The 14,531-nt window shown below is 43.2% G+C and overlaps 1 protein-coding gene across 2 annotated transcripts in view; it reads right to left on the bottom strand.

Moving 5' to 3' along the window:
• Positions 1-986: 986 nt before the first annotated feature.
• The window catches only part of nptna (neuroplastin a), a 32,898-nt gene continuing 19,353 nt past the window's right edge, over positions 987-14,531 (bottom strand). The window contains exons 7-9 of one of the 2 annotated variants that reach the window (XM_042110852.1): positions 10,363-10,384; positions 4,377-4,459; positions 987-2,063 (exon numbers count right to left, since the gene is read on the bottom strand). In XM_042110852.1, the coding sequence (XP_041966786.1) occupies positions 4,399-4,459; positions 10,363-10,384 (83 nt within the window). In that variant the 3' untranslated portion in view covers positions 987-2,063; positions 4,377-4,398. The remainder of the gene's footprint in view (positions 2,064-4,376; positions 4,460-10,362; positions 10,385-14,531) is intronic. The other variant, XM_042110853.1, reaches the window with a different exon arrangement.

Below are 14,531 nucleotides of genomic sequence, written 5' to 3'. Positions count from 1 at the left end.
GCTCAATGTATGCACATGTCAACGTTTTGCCGCAGAATGCGTAGACAACGTTACAAACTAACCCCATGCATTTCTATGGAGGATTTTTTGAGCGCTGTGTCTCCTCATTAGAAAGTCTCTGGCCACATGTCCTCAAACTTCCACCCGCGCTGGCAGGAGCTGCTGGAGAGCTGGAAGTCCCAGGCCCATGGCTGGACTCTGAGCCCAAACAAGCCAAAGATTAGATTTGTAGCTGCACTGCACCATTAGCAGCCGGAGCCTTTAATCCTTCCGGCAGATATTTGTTTGTCAACAGCGCCCCCTCTGGTCACCACACATCCATTTCAGTTCAAGGTTGTCGAGCACGTCCTTTCGCTGTAATCTCAGTCATACACTATGTGGAGAATTTATTGCCGTCATAACGGACTGGGGGTGGGTGCAGGGGCGCTGTGAACAAACAGTCTGACGGTCTGCTTGCTCGCGTGTTTGTGTCCTGCTGAGACTCGTGGGCATACAACTGCAGGAAATTAAACCGCCGCGCCGTCATCAACCCCACGGCCCGATGAGTAACATCAGCCGGGCCGGAGACCAACCAAACCTTACATGGAAGAAACAAATAGCTGAGGGAGTCGTCGTCGATGTTTGGCTGAAAATGAACGATGGCAAAAGTACATTTTATCTGTTTATGATAATTACTGATTTGTTTACATAACGTATAGCTTTAGTGACGTTGTGTGTGTGTGTGTGTGTGTGTGTGTACATGACACATGTAGGCCTACTGCAAAATATATTCTCTCTGATGCAATATGAAAGTACTCCACTAGAGGGTGATCTTCTACCATGTCATGCAGAGCCAGCGCTGCACTCATTTGTGACTGTGTGTTGTGTATGAATACCTGCATGTGTTTGTGTGCATCTATTTTCACTTCAGCCTACTGTAAATATCAACACTAAACTCATTTCCTCTACCGCTCTGAAGCAGAAGGCAGTAATAAAGGGCAGGCGAGTCATACGAGGAGTCTTTATTAGTAAAAATGACTTGGAGTTGTCTCACAACACGCAAGAGCCCGAGCTTCATTACTGCACTCCAGGTGCTCGTACACTAGCAGTACTTCACATGGATGTCATGCATTGGTGAAAGGTGATCAGTAATCTATGAGTCTGGGGCGCCAAGAAACGCGTCTACATGGTCTTAAAGCTTCACTGCGGCCAAAAATAAATCACGCCTTAATGTCTGATAAACATATCTATCTATCTATCTGGATATATCAATATATATATGTATATATTATATGAATAAATATTGCATAGAATAAAAGCCATGCTGTACAATACACATTGATAAAAAGCAATCAGTCACATTTAGGACAGAAGTCATGGAATTATAAAATTAAGTTCTGCAGGTGCTTCACCATTTTTCTTAACACTTAAGTGCACCAAATCAGGAACATTCAAATACTATTGTTTACCTTCAGTGATCGAGTACATAAATACATACATACGGTACAGTCATAAGTATAAAACAACTAGTGAGGGACATTGCAAAGCCCTTTTTAAATTAAGCCCCTAACTTAAATTAACTGAGAAAAAGTTGAATGTCTCCTTATAGAAATGGTATGCAGTGCAATGGTAAACTGTACAAAAACTGTCATACCCAAACATGGTCATGTCATATTATCCCTTACAATGCATTAAAGTTGAAGGGTCAGATACAAAGTAAATATCATCATCTACATGAAACCAGCCTGACAGACACTACCCTACCCAAAAGAAAACCTTGTCTGTAACAAACAGTAAGTCACTATCTCGCATGCATTACTCTTATTTAGAGAAATGGAAAACAATTGTATATAAGAAAACATATCAAATAAAAAGCAACACAATCATGCAGCAAAGGAAAAAGGGAAATCAGTGGTGTCCACCCCTCGCCTCCCTGTCCGCCTCCTCTCTCCCGGGGTCATAAGGCATGCCTGTCGTCTTCCTTTTAGTGGTTGCCATCCTAAGCTCCACCTCAGATATGCTTTACAATGAATAAGAACGCTGTCATGGGTTACGTTCAAAGGTCATGAAATGAATGTGTTCGTCTGCAAATAAAAAAACAGCAACATGTCAGTTATCTGTTTAACTGAAAGAAAAGAAAAAAAATCAGTTACTTTAAACTCTTTTACTTTCAGTAAATCAGTTACTCTTTGAACTAGTATCAGTCACATGTCAGTTATCTGCCCATTCCTATAAACACTCCTTTCAACTTCTGCCACCTCTTGCGCAGTATTACATGTACTGTATAAGTTTAGCCACTGAATGGCCCTCATTTACAAAATGAACGTAATACACATAAAACAGGTGTAGGACAGGTGTACACTCATTTCAACGCAAAGCATGGCATTTATCAATTTAAACGTGAGCGGTGGCAACGCTCGAATCTCACGTCAAGTCTCAACTTGTGTACATGTTTTTGAGACGGCAAAGTACGGTGCAGCAGTAAATCGGCGGAGAATTGGAAAGTTGCAACGTTGAATTCATGGAATTTCTTGGACTTTTCCTGCACATTTGTAGCCTACTTTCCGTAATGTAGCCTGCTATGTTGACAGATTTGATGGCTTAGGATATGTGGAGAAAATTATTTTCGCTTTGGAAACAATGTCATAAATGATTTATTTTAAGGGACAAATGGCAAGTGTGGTATGGCAAAAATAAAGTCGGTTACACTTAAATCACGTTTCCCGGCTTCCTTCATGACACTTTTCTGGCTGTCAAAATTAACAAGGTTCAGCTGGACTTGCAATGTCACTGTGACTAACTCAAGATCAGAAATGTTTCTCTTTGGGTGTATCATGCACCTCCATGTCGTAAATTCTAGGGGTGAGGTTGCTCTAGGGCAGTGTTTCCCAAACTTTTTTTCTGGGGACCCACTTTTTAAAAATGACAGACCATCGCGACCCATTTCACTTCAAATCTACCCTGCAACCACCAATATTGTTTTAGGCCACAGGTTCTCCAACTTTTCTATGCCTTCCCCAACCATACATTGCTATAGGATCTAGATAGATAGATCCTGCTTTGAACACGGTTGTTTTGCATTTTGAGCACCATCAGCGTGAAAAATTGGAAATGACTACTGAAAAGATACGCGGTCGTCATTCGTCAGCATAGTAAGCTGTTCCTGTATTTCTAAAAAAAAATGTTGTAGGCTACGTTGCGTTGCAGACAAATGGGTCCAATAACACTGTGGACGTCAATTCCGATGTAAACAGCAAATAACTCAAGTCGTTATATTGCATTGTTGTATTATATTATATTGTATAATCGTTATATCAGAACAAGAGGCTTTTGCGCAATAGCCGGAAGAATGCGCCTTTACTTTGGAGTTAGCGAGGTAGAAAACGAGAGGAATAGTGTTTAAAATGTCTATTTAAATTGTAGCCTAATGCACTGTTGTGCATTTTAAATCAGAAATAAAAATGTGAGGAGGTTGCTATTAACTTTAAAGATTGCATCTACAATCGAAACTATCTACATGCAAATTGAATGGCCTTATGTCCGGTCTATGGATGTCTGCTTTAGTTGACAGCATGGTCACTAGATTTTAATTGGTAAAGTTGAGGAGCTGGTATCTGTTAATGTTCGTGCAAATAGGCGGATTCATGTCCCTTGTAGTTTGCAACTGCGAGGTACATGGCAGGTGCCCCACAGAACGGTTTCATTTTGAGAGGTAGATATCCATGCTCTGGCACCCCCTCTGCGATGCGTTCATCCCCTATTTCATGCGCCAGTTTCATGAGCTTTTATGACAAAACTGTGACTGTGGTAGTTAACAAACTACATCCTAATAGAAAACTGTTAGCTTTCCTGGTATCAAATGACAAATGGTCAGTTAGGCCTATAACACAACATAAATTGTGCTGGCGACCCAAATAAAATCTCCTGCGACCCACGACCCAGACTTTGGGAAACACTGCTCTAGGGTGCTTGTTTTCAGCTGCCACATTTACCAACAAACGTTCATTCTTACGCTGAAATTGGAGTAATAAGAATGTTTTAGGAATCACGTGTGTCCCCCATGCGTAAGATCATTTCTGCGCTCAGATCTGCGCAGGGTTCTACGCTCGGTTGATAAATGAGGGCCAGTATGTTGCAGTTTCCAGTGTATGACTATTTGAACAATAAACATTTCTTTTTAGGCTCAGAGGAGGCTTTCAAGTGTCAAGTTTGTGTTTGTTTTGGTTCTGTGTATATTTGTTTGTGTTTTGGTGAGGGGAAGTGAGGAGGGGAACCTGCGTTTGTGTGTGTGTGCCGCGTGTTTGTGCTGTGTGTGTCTGTGTCTGTTCTGTTAGTTTGTGCACTGTGTGTGTGTGTGTGTGTGTGTGAGAGAAAGAGGAGAAGAGTCGGTGGGGGACCTGGGTGGTGGCTGCGGTCGTCTTAGTTGGTGTTTCTCTGGCGCAGGTTCTTGTCTTTGTGATTATTAGTGGAGTTGGTTTTCCTGCAAAAGACAGAGGGACAACGCAAGAACCAATCAGAGAGGAGGAAGGAGGAGCCCACTATCATAGAACAGACTGGACTAGAATAGAATACAATACAACAGAGTAGAATAGAGTAGAATAAACTAGATTAGAACTAGAGATTCACCGATATGGAATTTTAGGGCCGATAACGATAACCGATATTTATTGGTTTATTGTGGCCGATACCGATACGATAACCGATAATATTACTCTTGAAAAAAAATTGTGAAAAGTGATTTGGGGAAAGCATTTAATAAGCATAATTTTATTGCAGTAATTTTACCTACCACCAAATGATGGACAGAACTCATAATAGTCCTCAATAGTACGGCAGTCAACAACATAACAATAGCCTAGCCCTACAGTATGTGTGGCTCCTTTAAGTGAACCTGACGTCAGTGAATTGCGAGTGAGTGGCTAGAGAGTTTGAATCGTTTTCATTTAGGACTATACACTCATAAACGGCTCAGCTTGGAATAAGCTACAGTATAGCGACCAAATCAGAGTTTGTGAGGGAAACTTTAGTTTAGTTTAGTTTCAACTGCGGGTAACCGAATAAAGCTGCAACTCCTCAGACTGTATCTTATGTCCGTCTACTCTGTTACGCACAACCTGCTGCAGCAGAAATGAAAGGAGTTAGCCCCGAAGGTTTTAATAACTTATTATGATGACCTGTCTGGAACTGAAGCACGAATGGTTAGCATATTTCTAGGTAATAATACAAAACCCAAGCTAAAGTAATGCAAATATAATACTAAAACACAACTTAGAACTAGGCCTACTTATGTAATCGTCCCACTAACGAGTTTGTTTATTTGTTTCCCCGACCAGCGCGGTAAAGTGCAAACACACCAGCACAAGACGGCTTTAGATGGGGCTGAGCTCCGCTCTGTTATGGTTAAATGGCGGATCATTCACGAGAGGATTTTGAGATGCACAGATTCCCAAATGAACGCATATCCACAGATTTTGTTAGAGTGGTTAAATACATTCACACCGCTGACATTATTTTGAGGAAAAAGTATAACCAACCAAGCTCAAGTAGCTCAGTGTAGCCAGACAGACCTTACTTTTAGGACTTTTAGGAAAATATCGGCGCAAATTATCGGCCAGAATTCTGTTATCGGACCGATAATAATATTTTCATTTTTTCACTTATCGGCTAATAATATATCGGCCGCCGATATATCGTGCATCCCTAATTAGAACAGAACAGACAGGAATAGACTACACTACAATAGAGTAGACTAGAAAACAATACAATACAACAGAGAAGAAAAGACTACAATAGAGTAGACAAGACTAGATTAGACTAGATAGATACTTTATTGATCCCCAAGGGGAAATTCAAGAGATTATAATTCAACTAGATTTGAATAGACAGGAATAGACTATACTATAATAGAGTAGAATAGACCAGACTAGATTAAAATAGAATAGACAGGAATAGACTAAACTACAATAGAATAGAGTATAGTAGACTAGACTAGAATAGATTAGACTAGAATAGCTTAGGGGCCGTTAATACGAGAACGATTGCGAAGGAAGACGACAAAATATTTTATCATAAGTGCCTTTCGTTTCCACGGCGACCCCGCCATCGGGGCTTGAAGACGCAAAAATCTGAAGACTCCTTCCAGAGTGTAGAGTTTTGAAGACGACCCGGGTTGCGTCTCCGTCTAAACGGCTAAAACAAAGATCCTTGATTACCTCTCTGGCTAAACTGTCAAATTAGAATGTCTGCGCGTGACGTACCAGGGTTCTATCACACCACCACCCAGCGGCCTGGAATGCATATCCAATCGAATATCACATACTCTTGCGTCTTCATATAAACAAAGATTTCCCCCTGAGAATGCTCGTCTAAACATAAATAAAAAAAATGAAGACGAGACGCCACTTCTGCGTCTTCTCTTTTCATCGTCACCGTATAAACGTAGCCTTAGACTAGAACAGAGTGGAGTAGACTAGACTAAAATAGAATAGGGAATAGACAGGAATAGACTACACTACAATACAGTAGACTAGAACAGTGTAGAGTTGAGTAGACTAGACTATAAGTATAAGTATATAAGTATATATACTCTTTTGATCCCGTGAGGGAAATTTGGTATCTGCATTTATCCCAATCCGTGAATTAGTGAAACACAGTGAACACAGTGAGGTGAAGCATACACTAATCCCGGCACAGTGAGCTGCCTGCTACAACAGCGGCGCTCGGGGAGCAGTGAGGGGTTAGGTGCCTTGCTCAAGGGCACTTCAGCCGTTCCTACTGGTCGGGGTTCGAACCAGCAACCCTCAGGTTACAAGTCCGAAGCGCTAACCAGTAGGCCAAGGCTGCTAGAATAGACTACAATCAAGTAGACTAAACTAGAAAAGACTAGAACAGAGTAGAGTCGAGTAAGTGAAAAAAAATTATTGGCACCTTGCGAAAGTCTTACTTTCCCAACTATAAGGCCTGTCTGTCTACACTGAGCTACTTGAGCTTGGTTGGCTACTGCTTCCTCAAAATAATGTCAGCAGTGTGGATGTATTTGATCATTCTAACAAGATCTGTGGATCTGCGTTTAATCTGTGTAGCCCAAAATCCTTTCGTGAATGGTCCTCATTGAATATAAGCAGTGCTTATGGAGTCCAGCCTACCTAGAGCGAATTGCCTTCTTGTGCTGATGTGTCTGCACTTTACCGTGATAGTTGGTGAGAAATAAAAACAAACTCTTTGAAGGGACAGTAGATAAATCTAACTTGTATTTTACTATTATGTTTGAATTTTATGTTTGTATTTTAGTATTATGTTTGCATTTCGTTCACTTGGGTTTGGTAATGTTACCGAGAAATACAGTAGGTTAACCATTCCTGCTTTAGTTTGTAGTCATAGTGGCGGTCTTAACTTGTATGATGCCCTGGGCAACCACCCCCTTCAACTATTTCACAATCCAGAAAAATAACATAGCCTATGTGAATGAAACGTCTTTTTTGGAGGCAATTTGTAGTGTGACTGACTAAGGCACTAAATCTAGCAGTGCCTACTAATTGTGTTAGTTGTGCGTTATTCCCCACTTCACCGCTCCAGGGAGACGTGGTCCAAAGCTGAATCCCCGGACGCCCCTCCTCCTTACCCTTCTCAACTTCTGTCTGTGAGACCTTCTCAGCAGCAAGCACAAGCAACTGTAAAGTATATAGGGTGCCCACCCCCCACAGTGACATGTGATTGACTTGAGGTGCAAATGAGCGATGAGAGAAAGCTGATTAGAGCAAATGAAAGCTAAAAAATACTCTTTTTTTAATTTATTTTTTATTCATTTGTTTAATTATTTATTTGTTTAATTATTTCTTTGCGAGTGCTCATGCTGCCCTCGGCAAGATGCCGCCCTGGGCGGCTGCCCATACTGGCCATATGAAAAATTGCCCCGTGCAGTTAGGTCATTATAGGTGATCAAGACCTTCGGGGCAAGTTGTGCGCGCAACACACATGATAGTCAGAGGAGTTGCAGCTTTATTCAGTGATCAGCAGTTGAAACTATACTAAGTTTCCCTCATCACAAACTCTGATTTGATCGCCAGATTTTCCGCTTATCTCGCTGGCCGCAGGCGCAGACACTCACTCACTGACTGACGTCATGTTCACCTTGGTTGCCACCCATAGGCTACTGCTACTTTGATGACTATTTTTGCTGCTGTACCATTGAGAACAGGCTTGTGTGTCATTGGTGGTATGTAATGACTGCAATTAAATGCTGCTTGTTAAATGCTGTCCCTTTCACTTTTCAATTTATTTTCTTTCCAAGAGTAATATTATCGGTTATCGTATTGTTATCGGCCACAACAAACCGATAAATATCGTTAATCGTTATCGGCCCCAAAATTCCATATCGGTGCATGCCATTCATTTTCTTTTTTTTTTTAGTAGATAGGATAGTGGAGATTGACAGTAAGTGAGTGGGAGAGAGAGTCGGGGTGGGATCCGGAAAGGACCACGGGGCGGTAATCGAACTCGGGTCGCCGGCGTACAGTGCAGGTGCCCCAGCCAGTCATGCCACTGCTGGGGCCATTAATGTTTCATTTTCAACATAAATTCTCATTTAGGGAGACAATAAAGAAAAGATGGAGAAACAGCTGTATGGTGCATATATTAAAATAGGCATACATTTACAAAACAGAATATAAAATATATCTACAAAACAGTATATATATATACACTGTATATGAAGAGTTCAGATGCAAATCCCTCTAAATAACACCTCAGTCAAAAATGAGATAACGATGGTGAGTGAATGCTCTACACCAGGGATTCCCAAACTGTGGTACACGCGAGCTGCCACTAGGGGGTAGATGAAAAGGGCAATGTCGGAAAGGTGTTAAAAATGATTGATTAATTAATTAATAATGTAATTCATTCATTTGTAAACTCTATAGTAGGCTATGTTTTCATTAATAAAATAAGCTACCCACAATGCACGTGATTTCCTGCAGGCAGCCAGAATATCTGGCGCGTTAGTTTTGTGGAAGTATATAGGTAGAAGGCTACGCAAACATGGATAACTGGCTAAAAACATGGACACTGTCCAAAAGACCTAATTAAAGCGATCGAAGAGAAGTGAGAGAAAAAAGAGCAGGAGAGAGGTAGCGTCAACGATGGGGTAGGGGGGCAGAATGATTAAAGTGGAGGTGGAGCACAGGGGGATAAAAGAAAGGACGAGACAGAAAAGACTGCGGGAAGAAAACGAAAGTATGATGAGGCATATAGGCCTAGACTTCACGTGGATTGGGAGACTGCCACAGTGGTTTGCAGTGAGGTGCTATCTAACCAGTCTAATGTTGTTCTCCGCACTGTTTTTTTAGCGTGAAAGCTCATAGACCAGTTGCACATTTTGATTTTTTATCATGTAGGGCTAGCCTGACGAGCCAGACCCACATTAAAATGTATGGTCTGGGCACTCACCGTTCGCAGTGCTCAGTCCGAGGGGCGGGATAATCAGTTGTCTTTCAAATTCCCTCTGCACGCAATAGGACAGCGGCAGCGCTATGAGTCCCATGCGTTTCCCACCAGCGGAGCTAGTTGGCTAGTTCAAACGTTTGCCAACTTAATAAAAGCTTAGCTCATGTCACGCTGTTCGCCAACAGCAACATCCATCTTATTTGTTTTCAAGTAGCAGGGAATTCAAGCCAAACCGTTGCAACTCTGCCATCATCATTATGTTAAGCCCACCTAACGACACTATACACGATTTCATTGGCCTGATTGAGTTTCGATTTCTGGAGCTCACAAGCCAACGGAGAGTTGCTAGACTAGCCCTGGCAGCAAATGTAATTTTATCGGAGGCTGATAAAAAATGCTAATTTAAAAGAAAAGTGGTGAGACGGACTTTGAGGGTTCTGCTGTGCTCTTCAGACAGACTACAGCTAGGAGATAATGGATGCAACAGTTTGGTCACAGGACACAGTAGCACAAGCACAGCATGGCACCCAGACAGGCATACAGAGAGACAGACATGCAGGCAGATGAGACAGACAGACAGAGACAGACAGACAGTATATATATATATATATACTTTTTTTTTTTTTGATCCCGTGAGGGAAATTTGGTCTCTGCCTTTAACCCAATCGGTGAATTAGTGAAACACAAACAGCACACAGTGAACACACAGTGAGGTGAAGCACACACTAATCCCGGCGCAGTGAGCTGCCTGCTACAACGGCGGCGCTCGGGGGAGCAGTGAGGGGTTAGGTGCCTTGCTCAAGGGCACTTCAGCCGCGGCCCACTGGTCGGGGCTCGAACCGGCAACCCTCCGGTTACAAGTTCAGAGTGCTAACCAGTGGGCCACGGCTGCCCTAACAAACAGACAAACAGACAGTGGCTGAAGATCAGAAACAGACTTACATTGGCCCCGCTGGTTCATCATCTTCAGCGACAACGGGAGGAAAAACATGGACAAAATGTCAATTAGTGTTTTAGAATAGATTACCATGACACACACACACACACACACACACACACACATGGATAGGGCCATTCCTCTGTTAACGGAACATTATGAACATGGAGACTTAATGAGGCCATGCAGAGTCTGAGTCTGGAGGCAGTGTCAGAATACACGCACGCACACACACACGCACGCACACATGGATGGACGGACGCACGCACGCACGCACGCGTCAGAACAAACGGTCAGCCTGCAACAGACGCTGGTCACTGCAGCACGCGAGGGGGGAGGGGGTTGGTAGGGGCCAGAGACGGCCATGACATCACGCAGTCGCCTCCATCATGGCAGAGAATCAATCGCCATGACAACCAGCCAAACACACAATCAACACACAGATCCAGACAAAAACGAAACACACACATGTCGGGGGCGTGGCGTTGCACAGGGACTCTTAATGCTGGATCCTGAGGCGCTGCATAGCATAGCAAGTCTCATGCTGGATCCAGGGTTTACACACTTCCTGTCTGAACACACTAGGGGAATGTTGACGGATGCCAGGCGATTTACTGGGAGGATGACTCATACTGGCAAGCAAATGAACAAATAAACAAACAAACAAACAAATAAAGGCCGTAATGGCAGGACATCTGCTTTGGCTCATTTTGAATGACACCCATCTCCAGAAGTAAACACAAGTCAAAGATTCTGAAAGAGCATGGGTGTCATTTTGAAGCACAGGTGGACACAGGTGGACACACACACCTGTAGGGAGAAGGACACACACACCTGGAGTCTGGCAGCACAGTACATTACAGGCCATTTTCCCATTCTGTTGCAAACACTGAACAACCATGAGTGACGGGTGGAGGTTTGTGGACTAAATAGGGTTACGCATATAAAGCAGTACACCAGCCAGTGTTGCAGCATGGACCTGGACCATAGAGCCTGTCTGTCTAACCATCGAGTTCAGTCTTAGTGTGAGGCACTAGGTGTGTGTGTGTGTGTGTCTGTGAGTGTCTATGAGTGTTTGTGTGTGTTTGTGAGTGTTTGTGTGTGTGAGGTGAGACTGACGGATGCGTGTGAGGGGAGTGTGATCCTAACGTCCAGACTGAGAGGCAGTGTGAGGCGCTAGACGTGTGTGTGTGTGTTTATGTTTGTGTGTGTGTTTATGTTTGTTTGTGTGTGTGTGTGTGTGTGTGAGGTGAGACTAATGTATGTGTGTGGGGAGAGAATGACCCTAATGTCCAGGGTGAGAGGCAGTGTGAGGCGCTACACGTGTGAGTGTGTGTGTGTGTGTGTGTGTGTGTGTGTGTGTGAGGTGAAACTGACGGATGCGTGTGAGGGCAGTTTGGCCCTAAAGTCCAGGGTGAGAGGCAGTGTGAGGCGCTAGACGTGTGAGTGTGTGTGTGTGTGTGTGTATGTATGTGTGAGGTGAAACTGACGGACGCGTGTGAGGGGAGTTTGACCCTAACGTCCAGGGTGAGAGGCAGTGTGAGGCGCTAGACGTGTGAGTGTGTGTGTTTGTGTGTGTGTGTATACGTGTGAGGTGAAACGGACGGATGCGTGTGAGGGGAGTTTGACCCTAACGTCCAGGGTGAGAGGCAGTGTGAGGCGCTAGACGTCAGCTCCTTGTCCAGCCAACTGAAAATGCCCGTGTAATGCCAGGTGATGGGACATGTTGAGGAGGGAAACCTTGCTGGGGGCAAACGCGGGGGCATGCATTGCTCATGGGACATGTTCAGGAGGGAAACCTTGTGGGGGGCAAATGCGGGGGCATGCAGTGCTCACTTACCACAAGCGCAGGATGTTTGGGAGAGAGGGGGAGAAACAGTGGAATAGTTCATTAAAGCTTCCCTTCCCATTGGCCTAGCACTCCACAGGAGTACTCAAACAACTCCACTCAGATAAGTTGCATGTGTACTGAACATTACTGAACATAATTCTCCAAAGCAGATACCTTACTTTACAGATTACAGTTACACAAGCACTCAGTGGCTCTCAGTTGTTCTGTTCAATTTTACCAAGTGTACCAAGTGATAAAGAGAGAAAGAGAAGACAGTGAGAGAGAAAAAGAGCGACAGAGAGAGTGATGAGATAGATAAAGAAAGCAAAAAAAAAAAGACAGAAAAAAGAGAGAGAGGACGGGAGGGAGAGATAGAAGAGAGAAAGAGAAAAAGAGATAGAGGGAGAGAGAAAGAGAAAAAGAGAGAATGGTTTCTCATGGGGTCCATTCCCGCTGCCCTGGGATCATATGAGCCCTCTGAACATAAATAATAGAAGCAGCTCTTCCTTCCTGTGTGCAGAACAAAACAGGCACACCCCCCATAAATACCACCTCAGGACTGTTAATCCTGACAACATGTGTGTGTGTGTGAGAGAGAGAGAAAGAGAGAGAGACTGTTTAGGCCTACATTATATTCATTTTGGATTCGCTTGTACTGGCATATCAACTTCCTGTTTACATTAAAACATTGGCAAATATGGCTTTTTTCTATAGTCATTGTCTTCAGGACCTCGTCTCACAGTAATGTAGACCGATTTTGTGAAAATGTTGTGTGCCACTCCCTCCAGCAAACGGGAAAAAGGGATTAAAATGTTCTTAACCTTAATCAAGCAACTGATGTTACTGAACTAGTTTTAACTTTAGCTATGTTGTTTAACTAGCAATAGCCTACTATATCAAAACTGACAGGCCAGTAATCTGTAATTTTCTGTCATAGCCTACTGTGTACAGCGTAAACAGGAAGTTGATTGCCCAGTAGGAAGCGAATCCAAAATGGAGTCGTGCATAGAGCCTATTTAGTCTGATTACTGACTAGAGTCAGGTGGCAAGAGGCATTAGCTCATTGATTTAAAAATGTAAATCAAATGTAAATCAGGTTTCTCGGCCAAGTTTTCTTGCAAGGAATTTGGTCTCTGCATTTATCCCATCCGTGAATTAGTGAACACACAGAGCACACAGTGAACACACAGTGAGATGAAGCACACACTAACCCGGAGCAGTGAGCTGCCTTGCTACAGCGGCACTCGGGGAGCAGTGAGGGGTTAGGTGCCTTGCTCAAGGCGCTTCAGCCGTTCCTACTGGTCGGGGATCAAACCGGCAACCCTCCGGTCACAAGCCCGAAGCCCTAACCAGTAGGCCACGACTGCCCCATCCGCCCTGAGGGCATCTATGAGACTGTGGGCAGGTGAGTATGAATGTGTTGTGTATGTGTGTGTGTGTGTGAGTATGTAAAGGTAAACACACTCCGTTCTCATTCTGAGAGGAACACTGTCATTTCTGCTGAAACATACTTGTTTGTTATTTAGACACACTTGTTGTGACACATTTTAAACATACTCGTGAATCGTTTGAGATTAAAACATACATGTCTGACTAAGTAAATGTCCTTTATGCAAATGTTCCTTGTTCTTCCCACACACTGGTGTTCTGCTGTGTGATTCTGTTATTAACACACTGTTGTGATTTTTTTTAACACGCAAGTGTGTGATTTTGAGCCTCTCTACTCTCTAGACCTTCTCACCACTAAGGTCCAAGCACACAAATGCTACATACTACAGTTCTGACCAGCAGGGCGTCACTCAGAACATTAGCAACATGTTAAAACTACTCTCAACTCCTGAGATCATTAGCAACATGTTAAAACTACTCTCAACATCATTGGATCATTAGCAACTAGGGTTGCAAAATTCCGAGAATTTTGAAAGTTGGAAACTTTCCATGGAAATTAACGGGAATATATGGAAATTAACAGGAATAACCAGGAATTAATGGGTATAAACTGGGAATTTTTAATATGGCAAGTTAGTCTATTACAGGGAACTTAAATGTAGTGGATAAAACCCCATCTTGCAGCATAATATTAGTTAAAAAAACAAGATTTAATGCAATTTCAGTTAAATTTCTACCCTGCACATACATCAATCCCATGCACACAGCAATCAGCATAGGCTACGAGACATTAAGAAAACCTATGGTGCGTTCATGTGCATGGGGAAAATAAATTCCCAGTGAAAATGTCATCTCATGTGGAAATAACTGGTGTGAAGCTGGGGAAAGTTTGCAAACAGAGTTGCCCAATTATGGGCTTGTCGTCACTTTTGTCCTCATTCAAATGGGTGTACT

This window comes from Alosa sapidissima, chromosome 11 (genome assembly GCF_018492685.1).
Source record: "Alosa sapidissima isolate fAloSap1 chromosome 11, fAloSap1.pri, whole genome shotgun sequence".
Lineage (NCBI taxonomy): Eukaryota > Metazoa > Chordata > Actinopteri > Clupeiformes > Clupeidae > Alosa > Alosa sapidissima.
Note: the sequence above shows the minus strand (reverse complement) of the source record. Positions and strands in the feature narration are given on the sequence as shown.